Source organism: Gekko japonicus, unplaced genomic scaffold (genome assembly GCF_001447785.1).
Source record: "Gekko japonicus isolate JY-2015 unplaced genomic scaffold, Gekko_japonicus_V1.1 scaffold300, whole genome shotgun sequence".
NCBI classification, from domain to species: Eukaryota; Metazoa; Chordata; class Lepidosauria; order Squamata; family Gekkonidae; genus Gekko; species Gekko japonicus.
The window spans coordinates 446,568-473,182 of record NW_015169179.1 but is presented as its reverse complement, the minus strand read 5'-3'; the positions used below and the strand labels follow the sequence as shown (position 1 = coordinate 473,182).

General features: G+C 44.7%; 1 protein-coding gene across 1 annotated transcript in view; it reads left to right on the top strand.

Annotated features, from left to right (window-relative positions):
* Window positions 1-14,368: 14,368 nt before the first annotated feature.
* The window catches only part of FARP2 (FERM, ARH/RhoGEF and pleckstrin domain protein 2), a 113,729-nt gene continuing 101,482 nt past the window's right edge, over window positions 14,369-26,615 (top strand). The window contains exons 1-2 of the mRNA XM_015416084.1: window positions 14,369-14,463; window positions 21,143-21,372. Coding sequence (XP_015271570.1) covers window positions 21,169-21,372 — 204 coding nt within the window. The 5' untranslated portion in view covers window positions 14,369-14,463; window positions 21,143-21,168. The remainder of the gene's footprint in view (window positions 14,464-21,142; window positions 21,373-26,615) is intronic.

The following is a 26,615-nucleotide window of genomic DNA, read 5'->3' as shown; positions in this document are numbered from 1 at the left end:
GAGAAAGGTGAGGAAGGAATACAAGGGAGTTGCCTCTGCTAGGAGAGGTTGCTGTCTCTCTATGGGAGGGTCCAGGCACTTGAGTCTGAGCTGGGGCCTGAAATTGTGGCCTTTTTATAGGCAATCATACTACGACTGAGGAGAACATGGAGCATTGTGAGGCTGCCTTCATTGTGACTGGAGAAAGAGGCTGGAAAACCCTCTGGCCTCACTGGCTTAGGTAGATTTGAAACAGTTTGATGGTCTTATATGATTAAAAACAAGGGAAAGCTAGGAAGCCTGGGAGCACTCCTCACTCACCTTCCAACCTCTCCTGCACAATTCTCCATGTCCTCCCAGATGATAATGCAGCCACCTTTACCAGTTCCATGATCTCTGGCTGCAGCTGAGTGAGAACTCAGTTAAGCAAGATCCTCTTTCCTGAAACAGTAAACATCCAAGCGTAGACAAGTAGCATGTGTCAGTCAAATTTAAAAGGAGAAGTTTCTTGACTTGGGTTTATTCCTCCAGGAAACACATCACATGTGAAGAAAGCTGGTGAGTAGTGGAGCAGAAATTGACACCCATGGGTGATACTCAAGAGAAATGGATGCTGGAACTTGAATTTAATCTGATACCGTGCAATTGGGAATCTTTTCCACTAGAGAGCAGCACATCATCACATTTCTTTAGATTTTGTTTGCAACGTGTCCTCTTTCACAGAAATCAAATAACCTGCTTTTTTGGATGTGCTTCAATATAATCAGAGCTTCAGGTTTTGGAATCAACACTCCAGTGGGTTCTGTGATTTTTTTAAAAAATTGCATTGTTTTCTTAGTTTCATTTGCTGAAAGTTAATCTTTTAGTCAATAACAACTTGTCTGGACTAGCAGACTGATAAATCTAGACAGAAAAGTGGTTGAACAAGTTTGTGTATGAACATGTTACCAAAATGGTTAATACAGTATAAGTGAACACTGATGCTTTTACTGAAAGAACAAGTTTAAATTGCAAACTTGTGTATGACCACTCAAGATGTATAATTTAAACAAATAGTATTTGCATGGTAATTTGTTTGATCAAAAATAAGACAGCAATAATGCTTCTAATATTTTAAAATGGTAGAAAAGGAGGATTGATTCCAAACTGATAGGAAAAGCCTAGCGAGTTTTAATGGCTTTTTCATAGGATCTATTTAGTACTTGGAAACAAGTTCTTAAATAGAAATATATGCACATCATGAAGGAAATGCATATGTTTAAGTAGTATACTTCCCCTTCAAAATACATGTTTGGAGGCTTACAGCCCCACTCTCAAGAATGTTGGGAAGGGGGACATGTAGTTTGTACCCAAGAACTCATTGTGGATTTTAAATATAAGAAATTGATATTTTAATTAAAACAGCTGCTGTGATTGGAGAACTGCACACTGCCACTTTAAATTATTTTTAGAAGTCCTGCTTAACCAACCTTCTGGAGTTGTTTGAGGAAGTAAATAAACATGTTTATAACAGTGACCCAATAGGTATTATATGCTTGGACTTTCAAAAGGTTTTTGATGAGATACCTCACCAAAGTCTCCTGAATTAGTTTAGCTGACATGGGCTAAAAGGATGGGTTCTTTTATGGATTATAAATTGGCTAAATGAAAGAAAGTAGAGAGTAGGAATAAATGTACAATTCTCCCAATGGAGAGAAGTAAACAGTAGGATCCCACAAGGACCAGTATTGGGACTAGTGATATGTAATTTGTCCGTAAATGATCTGGAACTGGGGGTGAGCAGTGTAGTGGCCAGGTTTTCAGATGGCTGAAAATTATTCAGGATGGTGCCAGTGTTCCCTCTAAGCTGAGTTAGTGTGAGCTAACTCACAGTTTTTTAGTCTCTGGCTCACACATTTCTGTCTTAGCTCAGGACGGACGGCTCCAGACAGGGGTCATTTCGTAGAAAAAGAGCTAGGGGAACTCATTAGCATAACTCATTAGCATATGCCACACCCCCTGACATCAGGGGCCCAGCGGTGGACCTGCAAGGCCAGCGGGAGTGCGAGGAAGCCCCGCCAAGGCCCTCCCTGGCCCCAGGCAGGCAGGGGTGGGGAGAGGCGGGGAGGAAGCAACTTACCCTCCCTCTTCTCCTGCCTCCTCCTGGCTGAATGAGGGCCGGAAGCGGGGGGCGGTGCCCCGCCCCCCTGCACCTCACCCGGGGGAACTGTGTTCCCCCGCGTTCCCCCCCAAAATGACCTCTGGCTCCAGAGCAAACTAATTTATGCTGTAGGGAATACCAGAGCCAGGAGGTAACATCAGTGGAAGTCCTTGGCCTCTACACCCTGTTGTTGGACCTCCAGAGTAAATGGTTGGCCACTGTGTGAGACAGGATACTGGACTGGATGGACCACTAGTCTGATCCAGCAGGGCTCTTTTTAAGTTCTCTTTTGTTACCTTGCTGGCTAAAAAGTTAGGCAACATTTGCAACAAATTGTATAGGGTGGGATTGTACAAATGTTCTGCTTATCAAAGAGGGAGAAGAGGTGATCTCTCCCAATTCCCCTCTTCACTGCAGTCTTCTGACCAATCCAACAACCCCCATCTGGTTTTATTTTTGCTCTATTGTGAAATAAAATGTCCATTCTGAATGCAACATAATATGGTTTTGCTTTGAACTACAGTCATAGATCTGGGATTCCTTGTACTGAACAGAATGCAAAGATGTATTCCATTGCTTCTTGTATGCTAAAGTGACCACTATCCTTCTTAAACTCTGTGCTAAGTGGCACAGTTCTGTGTGCTTCAGTACACACAAGACTGTCTGTATAGCCACTTCCTGAACCACAAATGCAAAAAGCCAGTGTGTGGTTACCACTGCAGAATGCACATATCAATTTGCTATATCTGGCATTCTAAATGAGCATTCTGCCTTTTGAGCTAATTTAATTTGACCAAAATGCTCTTACATTTCTGAAGTTCTGACGAAGTCAGTCCTGGCTACTATCCCTTCCTTTTAGTAAGGACTCCACAATCTGAATTTTTGGACTAATCTTAAAAAGGCTGCAGGTTTGAAGAAAAATCTGAAATAAAAAAAATACATGGGAGTTAATAACCCCCCAAATAAGAAAAACAGTATATTTCAGAAATTAATGCCTTCACTAGCCATTGCTAGGCATCTACAACAGTATTGCAAGCCTTCAAGCCTTGGTTTCTGTCAGGAAGTCAGGGGGAGGAGCAGAGCCCTTTCCAGGGCTGTTTTGCCCTTTGAGGGAGGATTCATTGGGGTCAGGACCAGTAACCACCAGATGATTTGCTACCACCCAACTTGCATGACTCTCCCACCAAGGCAGGACCTCGTAGCAACCTGGTATTTTGCCCAGCAGTGCCTAAAGCTTCAGCTGGGAGGAAATGAGTGGGGAAATCAGAACACATTGTCATAAAAACTGGCCATTCCTTGGCTTTTGAAAACTTTCGTTCAGGCTTTGGGCCTATTAAAATTATAGAAGGCTTCTCTCTGAGTTGGGTGTTCTGTGGCCAAATACCTGTTGTTGGACTTTGGACTTTGAAACTTTACTTGAACTCTTGTGTTTTAATCTGGTCAGGTAACATCTGGGTGAGAGGACCAAAAAGCCTGATTGAGGGCTGTAGAACACTATCAACATTTGAATACATGGCATATAGACAGCAATTGCGTATGGACTTATTTTTAGATATCTGGAAGCCGTTTAGAGAAACCTATGTGTAGATCTGCTATCACTGTTGTTATATTTTTGTCATGTCTTTATGTGTATGGTTTTTTTTCTTTTTTAAAAAAATCTTAGGCTGTGATCACACGCACCAGTTGAAGAGGAGGGGAAGCGAGGCTATTTCCTCCAGAGGAATTTGACACATAGTTATGAGATCACACCTCCCTTTGTAGGTGTGGACACAGCCCATCACTGTGTGATCAGACGCAACTGCGGGTGGGTCTTTTTTTTTTGGCTGTTTGTTTCCTATGCGCTTAAACGAGGAATCGCACCTCCGGACTGAGGGCCCCCTATGGAGTATGCGATGATGTGCATACTGCAAAGAGGGGGGGGAATGGCACCAAGCCAGGATGGCCTGATCAGACCATCCTGACGGCTTGAGAGCGTGCTTGAGCAATCAGATAGGGGAAAGTCCATCTGTGGCCCATCAGAACCCATTTACTACGGGACTTTCCCCGGTGTCTTTTAAACTCCGCTTCTGCAGCAGAGCAGCATGGGTTGCCGATGATTGCGGGACACTTCTTAGATGTTGCTGTCTGATCACTCCCTTTAGATTCATCAGGCATTCGCACCTATGTCGGATCTAAAGGCGCGTGTGATCACAACCTTATTTAGTTTCTGGATTTTAAGTTCTTTTTTCCTTGGGTTTTCCCCTGTTGTTTTAAGAGAGAAAGAAAAACATAGAGGACCAAAAAGCTTATCTAAGGCCCCGGTCACACGAGCAGGAAACCGCGGGGGGGAAGCGTGGCAGTGTGCCCCGGGGCAAACTAAGGCGCCGTTACCTGACCAGACCTCCCGTGGAAGTCCCGTGGAGGTACCGTGGAGGTCCCGTGGGAAGGGAGAGGTGCCGATCGCAGCACAATCCCGCGCGCAAAAACGAAGCGTGCGGTTCGGCAAACTGGATAGTTTTTTTTTCTGTACAGCACGACTGCGCATGCTCCGTAGGGTGCTTTTGCGCATCCACGAAGACCTGGGGGGAAAAACTTTTTCGCAAGGACGGGAACATGGGCGGGCGCCGGATGCCACCGGAAACGCGATCAGACGCCCGCCCTTGCCCCGCGGTTTCCGGATACTAGTACCTCCGAGGTACTAGTTTTTTGCTGCGCGGTTTCAGCGGGAAGCCTCGTTTGAGCCACGGGAGTGCTACGCTTCCCAGACGTGCTGGTGAGATCGCGTCCGGAAACTCTGCATGTCTTCCGTCTGACTAGGGTGGCTAATGTTCCGTGTGACCGCAGCCTATGTTTTTTAGGTTAGCTATTTAAATTTTATTATTTTCTTCCTTGCTTTGCACTGCTCTTATATTTGTACACCTTTTGCACATTTCTTTCAATAAACTTTATAGTTTATGGTATTATTTGGGTTTTGGGGCTTCAATCTAAACCCAGTACTTTTATCTACATTGGCTACTGCTACCAAAGTAATTTTATTTGGAACTCATCTTGTAAGTGTCCTACCTTCCAGAGATGACTCCTTGATTAATACCTCGTAGAGCTAGGAACTTGGATCCATGGTCTCTCAGCTGAGGGTTAGTCACTGGTGTTGGTTTAATTTATTTATTTATTTATTATTTCAATTTATATACCGCTCCTCCCCCACAAAGTGGGGATCAAAGAGGTTCACAACAATAATAAAACAGAGATAATAAATACAGTTAAAACAGTATAGAATACAAAGTATAAAAAGCAAACAGTTTACAACTGATAGCGGTGGATCCAGCATTAAGCCCCCCAATGCACTTAACTGGGAAAAGCCTGATGGAAAAGCTCAGTCTTACAGGCCCTGCGGAACCTAGGGAGGTCCCACAGGGCCCAGGTCTCATCTGAGAGGGCACTCCACCAGGACGGGGCTACAATGGAAAAAGCTCTTACACTGGCGGATGCCAAATGTACAACCAAAGGGCCCAGCACCATCAATAGGCTGCGAGATGACGACCACAGCTGTCGAGAGCAGTTGTAAAGGGAGAGGTGGTCCCTCAGGTATGGTGGTCCCAGACTGTTTAGGGCTTTAAACCCTGGGCAGTGGTTTGTTACCCTGTACACTCCCCAGTTTTGTGTTTTGCTTTGACCTGTCAATACACCTTGATACACACACCAGAATCAGGCCAATGCAGTGATACCACTTATGGTGAAAACTAGAAGTAATGTCACAGGACATTCCAGGGTTTGCAAAAATTCTATGAAGAAGAGGAAAGGAGAATGATAGGAGGTGTTCCATTGTGGACAAAGATGGGATATAAGGGAAATAAATAAATAATAAATATAGCTAAAGATGGGAAACAGATAAAAGGTAAGTTAGTTGATGAGTGCGAAGGAAAGACGGAAAGTTGAGGATATGGGAGTATCCGGGAGGAGGGGAAAGAGGCAACAGTGTGGGGAAGGGGATACAGGGGGAAATGAGGTGCCCGCCGCAAGACCTTGCAACTTCCCAACCATGATGCAACTGGGCCTGCCCTGGCAGCTGACACTGCACAACTGGACAATAGTTTTCCTAGGGAGAGGCTGCCAGACAGAGGAAGTAGGGAAAACTGAAGATCGAGGACAGTTAAAGATAGCTGGGCTGGTGGATAGGGAGGAAACAAGGGCGCAGGAAAAGGGAGAGACTACAGGGCTTTTAGGGAAAGTAGTAGCGGAGGGGAACATTAGATCTCCCCACCCCTTCTGCTTTTTATGTTATATTTTTTAGTTTCTTTGTAAGACACTTTGAGTCTCCAGATGGAGAGAGAAGTGGTATAGAAATAAATCAATATTATTATGCCAAGGCAGTAGAATCAGGCCCTATCCTAGCCATTCTTCTCTCTACACAAGGTCAAAATATGGCCATGTATAAGAAGCCACCCAGTATAAAGCTTAGGAAAAAAATCTCTTGCATGGGAAAAATTCTCCTGCTGTTTAAGCTCACTCTTCTGACGCTGGCAAGAGCTTCCCCACGGATCCTGCAAACAAGGGAGAGCTCCTGTAGGCATTAATCCTGCCACAAGATTTTGTGTCTTGCACAGCATTCCTGTGATCTATTTCCACAGGCACAGAAGAGATTCTATAATTTCTGCTAGAGAAGGTGGGTGTTCATCCTAACTCCATGCATATATTCGATGGAGAAACTGCCCTGGAGGTGAGCTGAAGTGGAAATATAAAACTCAACCATGAAAGCGGTAGCTTTAAGCACCACCGCAAACCTCCTGCGTGTGTGGACTGAGCTGTTGTGCAAAAGTGCAGTTTCTGTTCCTGGCCCGTCATCAAGGACAGGGAGGTGCTGTGGAATGATGGAGGAGGGGAGGCAGCCACCACAAATAGGGCAGCTGTGCACTTTGGACCTTCGAAACTGCTAAATTGGGCATTTGGTTGTAAGTAACATGAAGTTCAGTCAATTTTGATTATACTCTTTGAGCGCAGAAAATTACATTGGTTCATGCGGGCCAGAGGCCTCAGGGCAGTCTCTAAACAGCTCAAATGACAGGGTGTTGACACTTGTCAGGAATTCTCCCTTTCTCTAATGCTGGTGTTCTTCTCTCCCTCTTCTGTAAGTAAGGTTGCCAGCTCCAGAATGGGAACTTCCTGGAGATTTGAGAGTGAAGCCTGAGGAGGGTGGGTTGGGGAGAGAGAGAGCTTAGTGGGGATGTAATGCCACAGAGTCCACCCTCCAAAGCAGCCCGTTTTCTCCAGGGGAACTGAGTTCTGTTGTCTGGAGCTCAGTTATAATTCCAGGAGAGCTCCAGGCCCCACCTGGAGGTAGGCAACCCTGTCTTTAAGAGCAGCTGTGGGTCTTTTTCCCCACCAAGGCAAATCAGGTCTGAGAGTGAAACTTTGGAATGGATTTTTATTTTTATGCTTTGGGTTAGACTGGCTTGTCACTGCCATTTGTAAAAAGACTAATGGTCTGTTTAGTCTGTCCCATTAAGCCAAAGTAGCTAATTTGATATGTAGTGTGGCTCCATCTGTTTTTGCTATCTAGTGGGGGATAGGGTCCAGGGCTATTTTTGGGCAGGAACGCTCAGGAACGGAGTTCCGGCTGGCTCCTGAGTTGGCCACGCCCAGCAGGAACTCATTAGCATAACAGGCCACACCCTACAGCAGAAACTCATTAGGATTGGCTACATTAGGGGTGTGTGGCCTAACATGCAAAGGAGTTCCTGCTACAAAAAAAGCCCAGGGTTTTGACAACAAACAAGGTAAACAGAATAAGAAGCAAAAGGTGGGTGTGGCTGGATGCCCACACTTCTGGGAACATGGGGGTGCGGCCTAATATGCTAATGAGTGGTGCTGTCGGGGGTGTGGCCTAGTATGCTAACGAGTTCCTGCTGGGCTTTTTCTACAAAAAAGCCCTGGGGTTGCCAACCTTCAGGTGTGGCCTGGAGATCTCCCAGAATTACAACTGATCTCCAAATGAGAGTGATAATTCCACTGGACAAAAATGGCTTTTTTGGAGGGGGGCCGTATGGCTTTATATCCTGCCAAGCACCCTCTTCTCCCTAAAGGCTGCCCTTCCCAGGCTCCACCTCCAAATCTCCAAGAATTTTCCAAACACTTTGTTGGCAATGATCGTTCAATCTGGACATGGAAAACTAAGGAGAGCAATTAAAAATACGTGCTGAGAGTGCCCAATTAATCATCCCATTGCTATTGCATTAATTGACCATGATAATGAAAACCGGGAGCAGATTTTACTGCATAGCAATTGAGTAGAATACAGCCCACATATTTTCCCTTATATGCGAAGCTTCTTTTTTTTACTTGAAAGCTCTGATAGCATAGAAGGAAGCCTGGAATATCCCTGCCAACCCTCAAACCTCAGATGTGAACAAACTCCAAAACTGGGGCAGAGACAGGATTCCAGAGGAAGTGATGCTCTTCTATAAATTTGCTCACTGTCTCCCCCCCCCCTTTTTTTTTTACAGCTTAGCACATCCATATGGGAACTAGAGCAGTACACTTCTAACATTATGCATTGGCATGCTTTAGCTTTTGGAGCTTGCTGGCTTGACCAACCAAGAAAATGAAAGGGGCAGTGTATGAATTAAATTAATTTGAATTACAGACTCATTTTGTTTTGGACACTACAGCTAAAGGAAAGTCAACCTGACAACATACCTAAGATGTCTCATTGCAGTCTGATTGGCTTCCATTTGAATTTAATATTTTTCTGATGTACAAATGTCTTCCTCCATTTCTGTATAATGGCATTGTGAGCAAATTGCTCATGATTGAAAGTATATATTTCCAAACAGGATGACCATTCACATGCTTACTATTTTTGACCCTCCCTTCGGCAGGCTACACCCTTCACAACATGTGAATGGCTTTTCCACAGTATCAGGAAAGGACAGAGCACAAGCTGGGGTGGGGTGGGAGAATCAAGCCACAGCCTTGGAAAAGTGCATACTGTTCGTGCAATGGACTTAGGGAAATAAATCACTGACAGGCACCTAGGGAAAAGGGCTAGTCATTTACAACAGGATGAATATTCCATACATTCTCATGATAAGCAACGTTTGCTGCCCTTGCTTATTAGTCAAATGAATCTATGTGTAACATAGAATCAAAATACCAGAAGTGAATCTCCTGCAAGCCACTTTCACCAGGAAATGGTTATGCTGAATCTTTATCCCTATGTCAAATCAGACATGGAAAAGCATTTGCTCACCTTGCATTTCTCCGCCCTCCCCCATCTCCCTGTTAACACTTAGGCTGTGGTCACACACACTAAATAATCCACTTTCAATCCACTTTCTTGTAAACACCGAAGGCCTGAGACCTGTGTTTCTGCTTCTGCAGCTCTCTAACCAATTTTTTTTTCATTCAGTGATTTTTAAAAAAATCTATGATGCTGTTTTGCTAGAATGCTGGGATTCATGAATGATTTTCTCTTAGCATGTCAGAAATGTCTCTCTTTATTGGCTTCTGTAAATTGTCATTTTAACAATTCTGCCTCTTCTTTAGATAACAGGCAGTGTGAGTACCAAGCACAAAACAAGTTAGTGGTGAGTTCATATTATGTTGTTTATGGTGTCTATAATGTCTGTGTTATATTTTTATCCTGGTTTTACTAAATGTTAATTCAAACCTAGGCTGTTTCCGGATGGGGTTGCAAAAATGCACCCTCTGCCACAGTAGTACCATCAAGTTGTACAGGAGCAGGTGATTATCAGTGCAATCTTAAACAAAGTTACACCCTTCAAAGCCCACTGATTTCAATAGACATATAATCCGCGTGGGTTGTATGTTTGCCACTGGCATCTATTGAATATTGTTTGTGATGAGAAAATAGCTCCCCTGCCTGTGCAGCTACACCTTTTAGACTTTTTGTTTGTGTGTGTCAAGTTGCAGCCCACTTATGGCAACCCCAGAGGGTTTTCAAGGCAAGAGACATTCAGAGGTGCCTTGTTTTTCTCTGCAAAGTCTCCCTTGGTGGTCTCCCATCCAAATACCAACCCTGCTTAACTTCTGAGATCTTATGAGATCAGGCTATACTGTACCATTCCACATCCCAATTCTTCATTTAGGTTTTAACAATAGTTTTTAAAAAATAGTTGGAAGTTGTGAACTCTGCAACTCTGAAATTTGGAGAACACACCAAATTTAAAGAAAAACGTGTGCATGTGGGATGAACAGTTGTGTATGGACAGGTTATTGTTTCTGAATAGTCACTGGTGGGACCATTATGCAATAACATATAAATGCACTTGTGGCGTATTTCCAGTGGCTGTGTAGAAAGGCCTAAGTGAATGTAATTGAATGGGAGAGGAGTTGTTGGTAATTACATCATAGACTAACAGTGCAATCCTAGAACAAATTCTGAGTCCAGTGGCACCTTTAAGACGAACAAAGTTTTATTCAAGGCATAAGCTTTTGAGTGCACACACACTTTATCAGATACATTGAAATGTAAGTTACCAGTCCATACATATAGGTAGAGGGTGAACAGCAAATTAGCATAAGCATAATAAAGGGTGTTTAACAGATGCAAGGACCAAACTGGAATAACAAACAATCCTAGACAGAGTTAACACCCTTCAAAACCTATTGACTTCAATGGAATCACCAGTGTATAATTCTGGTTAGGATGACGTATATTACATATTTATCCATCAAACTCACACAACTGCATTCCACATAATAATTGAAATAGTAATGAGTGCTTTGTATGGGACAATAAGCTCTGGATTTCCCAGGTACAAAAATATGGTGCAGTTACATGGTGAGAAAACAGCAGTTTCAAAACAAAGGCACTGGCCTGTACCCAACCACATTCTAAAAATCCATGGCATTTAGGCTTTTTCTTTCTGACATTTCTGTAGATTTTCCCTTTTCTGGTGCAGATCCCCATTATTCTGTTCCTGAGAATCTGCTGACACCCAGGAATAAAATTTTGTTTACTGGGCTTTAGTGGGTGGGGGAAGTGGTGGAAATCATAGCCCCTCTCAAGAAAGTGCAACAAGTCAAGTTTTCTGATGGGTGTGGTTGGATAGAGGTCACTGCTTAGGAAAAACATGCAAATTGTGTTCAACAGTGGCAAATAAATTTACTTTTAATGTGAAATATGCTTCTTGTGGAGAGAGGCCTTTGCTACTGGGGACAATTTGGTATGGCTATCATCTTCAAAATATAGCTTAAATCAGTGTTAGTGTTTTCTACCTCTTTAATTCAAATGTAAAATCATACCAACTAATTTCACACTTAAGCACTTTGGAGCCTCTCCTCCCCTCTGTTGCTACTGGCCCTGCCAACTGCCCACCCCACCGTGTGTTTGCCTGCTGCCATGCTCACCTGCCTGCTGCTGTTAGTGGTTGTGGTGGCATCAGACCCCAGAAGCCGTGTCACATTCTGGCAACACTCTACAACCCCCTCCCCCAAATGTCTATGGTTTTTAGTGATGTCACTTCCACTTTTTAGTGATGTCACTTGGATGCAGGACCGCACCAATCATCTTTTGAGGGTTGCAGGCACAGGACTGGCAACCCTAGTTAGTACACATGTGTGAAACACAGAAATTAACCTTTACATGAACTGGCATTCAATTGATGGTTATTGAGGCAAATGGGTTTACAACAGCATTTCAACCTACCTGTGTTTTTGTATGTCACCTAGGAATAACTAAAATGTTTAGTCTTCCACCTATAATTGTAATAGTATAAAAATAATAATAGTTGTACACATGAGAATGTTTTTTTCGCCTTTTAATCTCTCTTTGATGCATGAAAGTTAATTAGGAAAGCCTTGCCACTTGGATGCAGATTTCCTTTCTCATCTCCCTTTTCTGCTTGTCAGAGAAACTCTGGAGAAACCGTCATCCATTTTGCAAGTTTCATTACTATCCCTCCCTTCTTTTTAGAATTAACAGGGCATCCCTGACCTGGTTAGTTTAATTAGAACTGAGGTTTGGGTATAATGCAGCAAATGGTGGAATGGCGGGTTAGGATAGCTGTGGAGATTGCATCTAAGTCACTGTAGGGCAGTATGGGAGAGCATCAGTTAGATAGGGTACTAGTTAGATAGGGTGTGGTAACGTTTAGTGGAAATAGCATACTTTGTGATGGTGGTAATGCCCACAAACTCAATCAGCAAAAATGCCCAGTGGTAATTAAAATGTGTGGTTAGATGTATGTTGGATTTTAAGATGGTGCAGGTAGCCACATTTGTCCAAAGAAAAATTCAAATCAAAAGCCATTTAATACTTTTTATTAAGACCAACCAAAATGACACAAAACAGTGTGCAAGCTTTTGAGCTCTTAGGACCCCTTTATCAGGTTGTTGTTAAAAAAATAAATAAAGGGATTTGGGGTGGGGAAAGTCTTTAGGGCCCTAATCCTAAAGTCAATATTTGGGTGCAGTACAACGCAGGTCCAGACCTCAGTGCCCAATGTTTGGACAATGCATATTTATTTATTTACATAATCTCTACCACACACAGGGCTGAAAGCAGTTTACAATAATCACAAAATTTATTTTTAAAAATAATGAAAACACAGCATTAACTTTGAAACTGCACAGATCCTTAAGACAACAGAAAACCATCTGCAGGATCACAAAGAACAGCAATGAACGGGCTTTTCCAATATCGTCTGGGAAGCCATTCTCACAAATGGGAGCCACCACTGAAAAGGTTGGAGAGTAGGCCAGCAACAATCTAACTTGCCTTTGACATGGACTAAGCAAGCCTTTGTTCAGCTGAGCAGTGATGCAAAGACATACCAGTAGAGTCCATCCTGAAGGTATGTGAGTCCCCGGCCTTGAGAATAACCTTGACTGGAACTTGGGAGGTAGCGAGGGTAACGTGCATATCATCTTCAGTCTGACAGCACACGACTGAAGCATCTGAATTGTCCTTAAGAATCTGAGGCTACTGTGACATGGATCAGTATGACCAGGCCAGCTGAATCTAGGTAGAGAGCTAATTTCTGTGCTACATGAAGCTGAATTTTTTTTTTTTTTTTTTGGCAGCTGGGCTTCTCTGCATCCTCAGCTGAATGCCAGGCACATATGACTAGATAGTGAGGCTGGGTGTGGTTAGCACTAGGTGGGGCTGGCACCACATTGCACCTGTGGCCTTATGGAAATTTTAAGAGCACTCATGGGCATTGTGTTTCTCAATCCTGCATTACTCATATTTACAGGTGATTCCCAGGGATCATGTACAAAAAGATTTCCTGGTGGTTGCCAGGTCCCTGCTGGGCACTGGTGGTGGTGGAGGAGGAGGAGGAGGAGGAGGAGGAGAAATAGTCTCCGAGCTTCCTGAAGGGATTTGACCCCCCCTTACCTTTCATTTCAGTTTCTTCTTCCCAAGCCCCCTTCTAAAGTTAAAAGTGGTTATTTTCGTCTTTTGGGGCAACTTCCTGTTTTAATAAACATTAAATTTAACATTATGGTCACTGTTCCCAACTGGGACTATCACATTTACATCTCTCACCAGGTCTTGGGTATTACTTAGGACCAGGGGTCATTTCGTAGAAAAAGAGCTAGGGAGACTCATTAGCATATGCCACACCCCCTGACATCACCGGAAGTGTGTCCTCCCCACAGCGGGCACCAGCAGGGAGCTCCAGGCCCCGCCCTCCCGCACCTCACCCGGGGGGATGGCGTCCCCCCGCGTCCCCCCCCCAAATGACCCCTGACCCCAGCATACATTTTCTCCAGGGGAAGTGATCTCTGTATTCTGGAGATGAGCTGTAATTCCGTGGGATCCCCAGGTCCCACCTGGAGGCTGGCATCCCTGATTTCTGGGCAACTCAGCTTGACTCGCTCCCGGGGCCATTTTATCTTCCCCGTCTGCCCTGGTGACACCCGCCACGCCTGATTAAAACTCCTTCTCAGAATCACTTGTAAAAATGCCTGACTCCTGGGGGGGGGGGGCGCGTCCAGGAAGCAGTGTCAGGGTACAGATGTACAACGCGGCTCCGGGACCCCAGCGCCCAGCCCTGGTTAGCCGACCTACCGCCTGACTGGAAGAACTCCTTGCCGCGCGGGTCTCCGCCCGTGCGTGCCTCTGTCTGTCGATGTGTACAGAGACCCCACCCACCTGCTGACTTGGAGCTCGTGGAAGACCGAGGCTGAAGCTCCGCCCCTAAAAGTCGGCGGCGGCCAATGAGAGCGGCGTGTGTAGCCGGAGGGCTAGTGATGGCGGTGGCCTCCCGAGGCGGGCAGGGGGAAAAGCCGAGAGGGCGCGACTGTGCTTGCGCGAGGAAGTGGGCGCGCGGCTGATCCGGCCGGGCAGAGGAGTGTCTCGGAACAGCAACCGTCGGCACCTTCGGCCGTGTCTATCTGAGGTAAAAGCGTGGCTGAGTAGGGAGGGTGGAGGTGGCGGCAGGAGCGCGGTGCCTGGGACCCGTGCAGGTCGAGGCTGGCTCTCCCTTTCCCTCAGACCCAGTGCTGGGGGCCCTACAGACGCAGCCCCCTACGGTCCTTCGGAGCGCTGCCGCCACCCCATAGGGCTCGCGGCCCAACACAGATCCGTGGGCGCCGCAGGGTCGGCCGACTGTGAACTTTGAAACTGCGAATCCGACCCTTTGCCCAGGACAGTAACGTGGCCGTTTCCTTCACCCGCAGCCCTTCCCTTGGGGCACGGCCGGGCGGTGCAAGTGGCACACCGGATTGCCTCCTCTGTCTCTTCGAGGCGGTGTGGGCGGGTTTTCGTGCGGATCTTGACTGGGAGTCTCGGCTGAACAAACCTTGCCGTTGTCTCTTATCGTCAGGAGAGTGTGGTGTGGTGTAAAGGTCTGTAGCAGCAGCAGCATCTTAGGGATATTTGTACTGTTTAATAACCTGTTGGATCGGAGCCTTTTCCCACCTTATTTAAACGGTTGAAATGAGTATTAAAAAGTATTGTTTTTGTCCGATTGCGGTTTTTAACAAGCCTGGCTCCTTCGGTTATTATTATTGTGGTAGATTTGATGCAAATACGTCAGTTTCTCCAAGAATTTGAATTAAAGGGGCATCCTTCAGTTTTCTTCCAGAAGGCTTCCAGATACTTTAAAAGCTGTATTTCAAAGGGTGTAATTAGACAACTGTGTACACAGGTATTTGTTTCTGGGGACTTAATTCATCAAACCAGTTGTTATTTTAAGTCTTTTTAGGGCATTTAGTTATAGTAAGAACATATTCAACTTGATTTATCTTTTTGGAGTTCTTATATGCTTAGTTATAGTCTAGGGTTCATTGAATGTTACAGATTTGCAGTATGAAAAGCGTGGCCATCTAAGAATATATATGTAGTTGCTTTTATGCTGTTTTGTGATAATGGATGTAGTTATGGTGTCTACTTACAAGGGCATACCCACAGTAATGTACAGTTGCATATTGTACATATGAATTTTGCTCTTTTTGCTTTAGGGGAATTCCTTCCATGTAGGGAATCAGCAATGTGTGAAACATCACAAAGAGATTAGCTTGATGGCAGCTTCTCCCATAGCTGACTTCAAGCTGTAAAGCTAAACTGGAAGTGTGGGGAAAGGTACTGCAGAAAAGAAATGCCATGAGTTTCTCAAGTGATTAAAAATAAAATTCAAGCATACTACAATCTATCCAGAATTAATAAATTGGCTTAATAGGGAAAGGGTCAGTATGGTGTTCTGGTTGGAAAGTCTAGCAAGCACTGTGGAGTCCAAGGTTGAAAAGCTTCACACACCCATGAAGCTCATTGAATTACTTTTGTCTAGTCACTCTCTCACTAACCTGCTTCACAGGGTTGTTGTGACAGTAAAAAAGGCAGAGCCATGTATGCTACCCCGACTTCTTTGGAGGAATGGCATAATAGAAATGTGATAAGGTGGCAGCAGCAGAATAAATCAATTTCAGTCAGCATGGGCTCATACTCAAAGAAAAATGCTTTTATTTGATTCTGGAACGAGCCAGCCAGTGTGAACAAATGGGCTTCTGTGGGAGGGTAGTCTACAAATGTTAGGGCAACCACTGAAAAGACCCTGTTCCTTATCAACCAATGATAGTATTTTGAAGCAAAGGTTCACATTTGTTCACTCCCAACAAAAGCTGGATGCATCAGTATTTGGGGGGTTATTTCCTGTTTCCAGATGCCCTATGTAGAACACATTGCAATAGAATGGTCTCTTGCAGTCTAATATGGCACTTACAGTATAGCAGATTTCATGCACTCTTAAAATCCTAGATTTCTTCTGGCATCTTAGGTGAAAAGTGCAATTCCTGTGCTATGAAAAAAAAATTATTGATTACGTTTTTATCCTGCCCTTCTTCCAAGAAGCTGATGGTGGTGCTCTTCCATTTTATCTTCACATCTGCTGTATGTTGTAGGTCAGGTTGAGAGAGAGTGACTGGCCCATTGTCAACCACTGAAGTCCTGACAGAAAGGCCTGCACTATAAGGCTGAACTCCTATGCATACTTCAAAGTGATCACCGATGAACCCAGTGGGAGTAAACTGTTGAGTAAGCTGTAACAAATATCTATTTTCTTTTGTAAGAACATAAGAGAAGCCAATGTTGGATCAGGCCAATGGCCCATCCAGTCCAACACTCTGTCACACAGTGGCCAAAAATACCAGGTGCCATCAGGAGGTCCTAGAAACCCTCCCACTGTTGCCCCCCCCCAAGCACCAAGAATGCAGTGCATCACTTGCCCCAGATCAAGAGTTCCTATCTGTACCTTGTGGCTAATAGCCACTGATGGACCTCTGCTCCATATGTTTATCCAATTCCCTCTTGAAGCTGTCCATGCTTGTAGCTGCTGCCACCTCCTGTGGCAGTGAATTCCATATGTTAATCACTCTTTGGGTGAAGAAGTACTTCCTTTCATCTGTTCTAACCCGACCGCTCAGCAATTTCATGGAGTGCCCACGAGTTCTTGTCTTGTGAGAAAGGGAGAAAAGTACCTCTTTTTTGTTCTACCTGCTCTATCCCATGCGTAGTCTTGTAAACCTCAATCATGTCACCCCTCAGTCGTTGTTTCTCCAAGCTAAAGAGCTCCAAGCACTTTAACCTTTCTTCATAGGGAAAGTGTTCCAACCTTTTGATCATTCTAGTTGCCCTTTTCTGCACTTTCCCCAATGCTATAATATCCTTACTGAGGTGTGGTGACCAGAACTGTACACAGTACTCCAAATGAGGTTGCAACCATTGATTTATACAGGGGCATTATGATACTGGCTGTTTTGTTTTCAGTTCCCTTCCTAATAATCCCCAGCATAGCATTGGCCTTTTTTATTGCAGTCGCACTGTCTCGACATTTTCAGTGAGTTATCTACTACGACTCCAAAATCTCTCTCTTGGTCAGTCTTTGCCAGTTCGGACCCCATCAATGCGTATCTATAGTTAAGATTTTTGGCTCCAGTGTACATCACTTTGCACTTGGCCACACTGAACCCCTTTGCCATGTCGATGCCCACTCGCCCATTCTCGACAGATCCCTCTGGAGTACCTCACAATACTCCCTGGGTACCACCCGGAACAATTTCATGTCATCCGCAAATTTAGCCACTTCACTGCTTAGTCCCAACTCCAAATCATTAATGAACAAGTTAAAAAGCATCAGACCCAGTACTGATCCCTGCGGTACCCCACTGCTTACCACCCTCCACTGAGAAAATTGCCCATTTATACTCACTCTGTTTCCTATTAATTAGCCAGTTTTGATCCAGAAGAGGACTCATTTATAGTGAGATACTGAATATACTATAGAGAAGTAGCTATATATTACAGAATCTACAGATGTAGTTTTGAATTTTTAGGCTCTGATTGGGTTCTAGAACTTATTAATGACAAAAGCATTTTACAACCAGCAATTAATTTGTATACTGTATATTAAATATATAATTCCTAATCCACCTCTGCTTGTGCCTTGTTGCAAGTGACTTGTAACACTGGATGGGGTTTCATGTGTCTTTGTGCATCAGCAGATGCAGCCCTTATGCAACACTTTGATAACGTTGCTGTATAGGTTTATATCAGCTTCACATATGGATTTTTGTAGGCTTGAACAGGGGTCATTTCGTAGAAAAAGAGCTAGGGGGACTCATTAGCATAACTCATTAGCATATGCCACACCCCCTGACATCACCGGAAGTGTGTCCTCCCCACAGTCGGCGGCGACCTCCAGCGGGCACCAGCAGGGAGCTCCAGGCCCCGCCCTCCCGCACCTCACCCGGGGGGATGGCGTCCCCCCGCGTCCCCCCCCCAAATGACCCCTGGGCTTGAAATATAGTAGAGACCCTATATAATTATGTAGGAGAGCATCTTTTGACATCCCATTATGTTACAGAACATTTTGCCCTGCTTGATGGAAAGTTTCTCTTTACAACAGTTTTTCTAAAAAAAAAAAATTATTTAAATATAATTGGTTTGAAATAAAACTGCTACAGACACCATCTTGTCTAATATTTTTAGTAATCCAGTATCTGAAAACTAGTTTTCTATGTGTTGTAGTCACTTTGTCCTGTTTCCTTTCAATTCCTCCCTGTCTGGCCCATGAAGACATGTACCGGTTACTGCAGAGATTGGTCTACAAGAGTTGTATTTGCTTTACTGCAGTCAGGTGGCCTACAAGAACAGAACTGACTTGCATTTCTAGGGATTGTTTATGGTAGTTTATTTACCTAAAAGACATTAAATCTGTTTTAGTTAATGACTTGGAATCTTATTCTGGCTTTTCTGAGACGGCATAAGGGCAGGTGGCAGTTAACTACGTTTACTTAGGCTGAATTCGAATGTCACAAATTAACTGAAGTTTATTTGTGATGAGAATGAGCCTGTATTCCTCAGGCTTGTGGATTTCCTTTTTTTCCCTTGCATGTAGAGCCAAGATTGAGGATTTCTGATTTAGAAATACCTTAATCTAAAAACAATTTGTTATGATGTCCAAACTTGGTCACTTTAGGAAACAGCATTTTGTTTCTTGTCTGCAAACTGGGATTCTACTCATTCAGATGCTGCAACAAAGTGTGGTTAGATTGAAGACTTCCTAACCCAGAAAGTCTCCAAGTGTGCAATATGAGAAGGAATGCATAAGCTTGTGCATGTTAGGTGCATGTTGTCACTTATTATGGTTTGTATGTTACATCTAAATAAAGCTTTCCAATATATTTATTTAAAAGAGGTTCTAAAGCCCCCTTTATATTCCTAGCTACATTCCTGACAATAGACTATTATTAATATTTATTATTTAAAACATATCCTGTCTTTCATCTTGGTTCAAGGCAACTTGGAATTTATGGATTTCTGAAAGAAGGGAACAGGAAGGCACCAACTGAGAATGCCTTTTTAAATGTCTCTACAGTTCAGATGTGGAGGGCAACAACCAGAAGCCATTTTTAAATGAATATAGAGATTATGAAGGGACAAAATGGCAGTTTCGTTTATATGATTGTTTTATTTCTTATGCTATGTTGATTATTGTGCCCTATAAATATTATACCTTTTTGAAAATGATGTTCCTGTCTTGACATTTCCAACAAAGGTAGTGTCAAGTTTTGGTCTTCATATTACATTGAAGTGTCTATCAGTCTTCTCTTGCGAGGGAAACGGTGCTCAATATGGCAAAAACAGAACACATGATGAGGGAAGGGAGTTGCAGCCTAGGACTGGCGTAGGGGAAGTACATAAATCTCTGATTTCTTTAAATGAAACTAAGTCCTTGGATCCAGATGAACTGCATCCAAGGGTACTAAAAGAACTCGTGGATATAATTTCTGAGCCTGGGTCCATTATTTTTGAGAATTCTTGGAGAACAGGTGAGATGCCACAAGACTGGAGGCGGGCAAATGTTGTCCCCATCTTCAAGAAGGGGAAAAAGAAGGATCTGGGTAACTACTGACCTGTCAGTTAGACGTCTATACTTGGGAAAGTTTTAGAAAAAATAATCAGACAGTCCTTGGGCATTTAGAAAGGATGGCTGTGATTACTAAGAACCAGCATGGGTTTCTCAAGAAAAAGTCATGTCAGACTAACTTTCATGAGCGATGACGACAGTGCTGAGTCCCCGCCCGAGTTGGCATCACAGCCAGAGGCGCTGGCATTGCTAGAAACAGAAGCCGGCCCCTCTGACTCCTCACAAGTGGATTGCTTGCCAGCGCCTGGGCCTGTAAACCAGCACCTGGTCCTGCAGCAGCTGAGGAGGCACAGGTGCAATCGGGGAGCCTGCCTGACTCACCTCCACGGGTGGTTCAGCTAAGGGAGCGGCTCTGCAGAGACTTAGCCACCCGCCATCGGGATGCACGCTGGCAGGGAAGGCGAGTGCCAAGTCCTGAGTATTAGCAGGAGCGCCACCGCTGCCACGGGAAGCCCAGCTGGAGCCCTATATAACTCCCACTCAAGATTGGGCTCTCATGGAAGCAACGAGTCGCCTCCATGCATGCCTCGCATCCACCTTCAGCTCCTGTCCTCGGACCCCCCCAGCGAGAAAGGGGGTAGGGGGAAGGGAAGTCAAGACTCTTGCTTTCTGGGGAGAAATTTCAATCATGTAATTAGTAAAACACAGTGATTGAGAGATCTCACTTCATGTGTTGCATTATGCATTCTGTTTTGAATCAGTCCTGCCCCCCAAAAACTGATGCAGGCAAATTTGCTGAGAATCAAGCTGGGTATTGAGCTGAACATGCATGCCAACTCTCAGTCTTCCATAGAGAGAGAGAGATTGCTTTGCACTGTATGTAACATCTTTCCTTACCCCCGCAATGAACATCCGGTGGGACTAAACTAGGATTTGAACTGGGCCCTGAACATGAACACCACATTTCGTTTTGGTATCTCAGTGGTTAGAAGAAATGCTGTGTTGAATGACTGTGTAAAACAAAAAGCTATGCTCTACTCAGCCTGGGAGTGAACAGGCCCATAACACTGCTTTGTTAATGGCTAGAAGAATATTTCCTAGTGCTAGGCATCAGCATTTTACTTTGAGGCAAATTCATTGTATGTTCATTATTGAAATATCATACAATTTTTAAAAGCACTTCAAAAGTAATTCTCTATTTCTTTTATCTCAGTTTTGGATATTACTTGATGGTGAAACATGGGAGAGATAGAAGGCACTTACAGAGTACTGCAGACTCCAGGTTCTCGTTTGGGAGTCCAGAAAAACACTGGAGTAAGCACGCTGGAACCAGGACAAAACTTCTCCACAGCCATAGCTTCAGCACCACCTAAAAGTCATGACCGATCTGTACAGATCAAGTTAAAGCTTTTGGATAATACAGTGGAGGTATTTGATACGGAGGTAAGGAGAACACATTGCATTCAGTTTTAGATGTTTTTTAAAAAATATTTATAAGCTTGCTTCTCCCCCAGGCAACTATAGGCCAAGGTGGGTAAGAGATTAAAAGTTATATATGTCAGGCATTGGCCCTAAGTGTAGACAGAAGTATCTGGTGGCATGTTTAATGATACATAAAACTTTGTGTCGTTAGTATGCTGATCCAACTCACACCAAAACTCTGGGAAGTCTCATTTAGGTTTTCATGTATAAATATTGAATGATATCAGAGAGAGCATAGAACCTTGTGGCTCTCACTACAGCAGATCCCATGTAGTCAAATCCTCATATCTGGTCTTCGCTTTCTGCATCGTGCTATTCAGAAAAGACTCAAGCCACAAAGCTACACTTCTAAACCCTACATCTGATCTGAACCTGTAACAAGTAATTAACCATATCATATCACTCTTACTGACGAACTCTGAAGGCACCTGGATCGGGGCGGTTCGGCGGCGCTGTTGTTACTTGACCTGTCAGCTGCGTTCGACATGGTCGATCACCAGCTGCTGGCCCGCTGCCTCACTGATGTGGGGATACAAGGGCTTGCCTTACAGTGGCTTGTCTCTTTTCTTCAGGGTCGGGGACAAAGGGTGGTGCTAGGGGAACAGCAGTCCGGGAGACGCCCACTTGAGTGTGGGGTGCCCCAGGGCGCTGTGCTTTCCCCAATGTTGTTTAACATCTATATGCGCCCACTTGCCCAGGTGGCTCGGAGGTATGGGCTGGGATGTCACCAGTATGCTGATGACACCCAGCTTTATCTGATGTTGGGCGGCTGGTTGGACTCCAGACTGGAAGTTCTGGACCAGGCGTTGCAGGCCATGGCTGGTTGGTTTAGGTTGAGCCGGATGAGGCTAAATCCAGCGAAGATGGAGGTCCTGTGCCTGAGTCGTGGTGGTATGGGGTTGGGGGTCCCACTCCCGACCTCCGATGGGGCACCATTAGTGCCAGCGTTGGAGGTTAGGAGTTTGGGAGTGATCCTGGACCCCTCCCTGACAATGGAGACTCAGGTGGCAGCCACTGCGAGATCGGCCTTCTACCATCTTCGGCTGGGTCAGCAGTTGGTTCCCTTTCTTGACCACTGTGACCTGTCTACAGTGATCCATGCGACGGTCACCTCGAGATAGGACTACTGTAACACTCTCTACATGGGGCTGCCCTTGTCTCAAATTCAGAAGCTGCAGCTGGTGCAGAATGCCACGGCCAGGCTGTTGATGGATCTCCCACGTCGGGAGCACATCCAGCCGGTGCTTAGGCTACTGCACTGGCTGCCAATAGCATACCGGATTCGCTTCAAGGTGCTGGTACTTACCTTTAAAGCCCTATATGGCCAGGGTCCGGCTTACCTGAGGGACCACCTTTCCCCATTTGTTCCCCAGAGAGCACTACAGTCTGGGGCACAACAGCGTCTGACTATTCCGGGCCCCAAGGATGCAAGGCTCGCCGTTTCCAGGGCCAGGGCTTTTTCAGTGGCAGCTCCTTACTGGTGAAACGAGCTCCCGGAGGAGATCAGGGCCCTGCGGGACCTTTCACAGTTCCGCAGGGCCTGCAAGACGGAGCTCTTCCTCCAGGCTTTCAAGTAGGAGCCGCCACCACTGTTACCACCAACAATCCCATGTGTACATTGGGAATACTGGACTGGCCCACTTCCGACGGTGCCATTTAACATCTGGCCCATAGGACTCGCCTGAAGATCAGAAGATGACCGGAATGAAAACGCACGCCATTCACTTTAATATTATTTAATATTGCAAGCATTTTAATGTTTATTGTTGATATATTAAGTATGTTTTATGCTATTTTGATGTTTTATGGGTTATGTGAAATCAGCATATTTTGCCATCCTTTGCAAGCCGCCCAGAGCCTGTTTACAGGGTGAGCGGGGTATAAATATAAGTATAAATAAATAAATAAAGACAGCTGATAGATCCATGAGGACCACTAGGGAAGCATTTCTCTTACCTAGCTATAAGTGGCCTAAGGTCACCAAAACCATTTCTGTTTTATAGCCAGGCCTGACTGAAATGGGTCAAGGGCAGATGTGTCATCCAGATATTTCTGAAAGTGCTCAGCCACAACTTGTTCATTCTTGCCCCAAAGTGAAAGTTAGAAAATTCTCATAATTACTGAAGAGTTAACAATTCTGCATAATACTATATGTAACTCCATGCAAAGATTTCACAAGCCATGCTTGATAAATGTCCAGGCTACAGGTAGCAGCTCTCACATAACCCAGAACTTTGTTGACAGAAAGAGAAGACTGAAGCAATCCATACAAAAGGGACCAGAGGGGGAAGCAGAGACCTCTATCACAGAACCTGTTGACAAGTGAGCATCTGGGTTCAGATCTGATAGATTTTTATCAGCAAAGTATTGTGAAACAATATGTCACCTAAAGGCCAAATTTCTGTTTCTCCGTGACTCCGTTTTAAGAGATGTGCATGTCACCTTAGTGCATGGCACCCTAAATGAACTGGTTGCTATTCAACTGATACAGTGGTAGGGGCGATATATAGTTTCCTCACTGTGATTGCCACCACCTCATAGCTTTACAGCGTTCTCTGTTGGATCCAGAATGAGTTTTCTGTCATTGTTGATAATGGTCTGACCATGGCACTTCAGCCCTTTTAAACCACCATAAAATTGCTCAGCACAGAAAATTAAATCTAACATGTGTACATTTTTAGGCATTAGGCCCAAACAATCTGAGATAGGCCTGTGGTGGCAAGGTGACCTCTATATGTATATTGAAGTCACCCAAGTCCAACTTCCTGCAGACTCTCAAAATTAGGTCAGAGGAAAACATTGGCAAATTAGGTGGTTAGCGAATCAAAAAAATATACCCAACCTATTGGAGGTACATGAGAATCCTGTAGAGAAATTTTGCAGATTGGCAGTTTGGAATCATGGAGGTTTGTTGTTTAAAACTACAATTTCCTGCCTCATATCTAGTTTTTGATTGACAGTGTGTTATCCTTTGTCCTTTCAGCTGCTATTACAGTGACTCATACTTATGGCAATAGCCTGTATCCTTTTAGCTGCTACTGTGGTGAATGATATATTTTCGACTTGGCAGAATGCCAGTTTCCATATACTTAAAGTTAATAACACCTTGAACTGAACTCAGTGGGACAGTTCTCATCTTCAGGATTGGTTGTTCCTTACTTTTGGTAAATGTAACAACTGTTATTATGTGTTCATAGTTAGTAATGTCTCTCTATCAGCAAATGATGACTTGTACTCTAGGGATAACCATTGTGGGTTATGCAAGATGTAGTCCTCTAATGATTCTACATTGTCTGTTCCCTTCAGAATATTAAAAAGTCTCTGTTGTATCCCTTTAATCTATTACAGAGTTTTTTCAGTCTTGGTACTTGGCAGCTCTATGTCTGGCAGAGATCTGAGCTGTGTTATTCCTAGAGTAGTATGTGTTTTTCTTGAGACCCCTTCTGTTCCAAGCCTAACTGGGTTAGTAAACTGTTAAGTAGAGAAGTGTACCTTATTGCACTGGGATGTATTTTGTAGCTAGCTTGGTATACTAGTTTTAGACTAGGGATCATGGTTAGTTAGTATCTGTGGCTGTCCTCCAACACATGGTCTTGTATCTCCTGTATTGCTGTAGGGCAGGGGTGGCCAAACTTGCTTCATGTACGAGCCACATAGACTAAATGTCAGCTGCTCAAGAGCACAAGGTGACTTCGGAGGAAGAGGCAGGTTTGGGAAGTGGCCTGAAAGTGACATCACAGGAAGGGGGGGGGTTTGGTGCAGGATGTGATATCATCAGAAGGAGTGGAGCTTAGGAAGTGACATCATCTGACATTTTACCTGGAAATGACATCACAGGACATCATGGCATCCTTCATCCTGTTTGAAGATGGCAGAACAGATGAAAGACAGGTTGGTTGAAGTGTGGCAAGGAGGGAAGAAACCAGAGAAAGGTTGCCGAAAGGAGGGAAAGAAGAAACAGTGCAGGGAGGGAGATATAGGTGAAGGTGAAGTATTACTTGCAAGTCCTTGCCAGTTCCCCACCGTTCAACTGAACCATAGTTTTCCTGGACAGGGAAGAAGGAAAAGCTGAAGACAGGGGGCAGATGATAGGTGGGAAGGAGAGAAGGAAGCAGGAAAAGGCTGTGTGGGCTTTCAGGGAAGGGAAAGAAAAATTAGTGGGGGGGAGGGGAGAATAAGACACCCCCCACAAGTCCTTGCAGGTTCCCACTTGTTTTCTAATTCTGCATTTCTAGTAAGATCGCACTAGCTGTCAGATTGCCAGTACAATGTAGTGGTCAGAGTGCTGGACTAGGATTTGAAAGAACTAGGTTTGAATCCCCACTCCACCATGGAAGCTTGTGGGGTGAACTTGGGCTAGTCACCTATTCTCAACCTAAATGACCTCACAGGGTTGTTGTGAGGATAAAACGGAGGAGAAAATATGAACACATGAAACTGCCGTATACTGAATCAGACCCTTGGTCCATCAAAGTTAGTACTGCCTACTCAGATTGGGAATGGCCCTCCAAGGTCTCAAGATGAGGTCTTTCACATCACCTGCTGCCGGATCTTTTAACTGCAGGTACCAGGGACTGAACCTGGGACCTTCTGCATGCCAAGCAGATGCTCTACCACTAAGCCAAAGCCCGTCCCCAAGGTCTAAATTGTTTTGTGTTCCCATTGGGGAGAAAGGCAAGGTACAAATGAAGTAAATAAATAAATGTGCCAGCTTGGAAGTAAATCCCTTAGCAAAAAATAGGATTTATTATTGCTAAGCAAAACATGTTTAAAATAGGGATTATAAATGCACAGGAAGGAGGCACGAAATGTACAAGGCAATATTCTGCACAGTCAGATCCGGAACACACAAGTTGATTTTGTTATTATTTATTTAAAATGTATAATAATCTACTGGTGCTGCCCCCCCCCCCAGCTCACTGCATGGCCACCCAAGGCCGGCATCCCCCAGCCCAGCACAAAGCAGGTGGAGGCCCTAGGAAGGGCCCGTGGACACCAAGCCACCCCAAGGTTGGTGATCCTTCATGAATGCTGGCCTTCCCCCCCCCCAGCCCAGCACAAAACAGGTGGCCAGAGGACCCAGGAAGGGCCCGCGTCTGCCCAGCCACCCCAAGGCCAGCGATCCTCCAGAGAACTCCTGCAACGACAGCAGCACAAGGGAGAGGACTGCAGGGGGGGGGGGGGGGCCTCCCCATTCAAGGGGC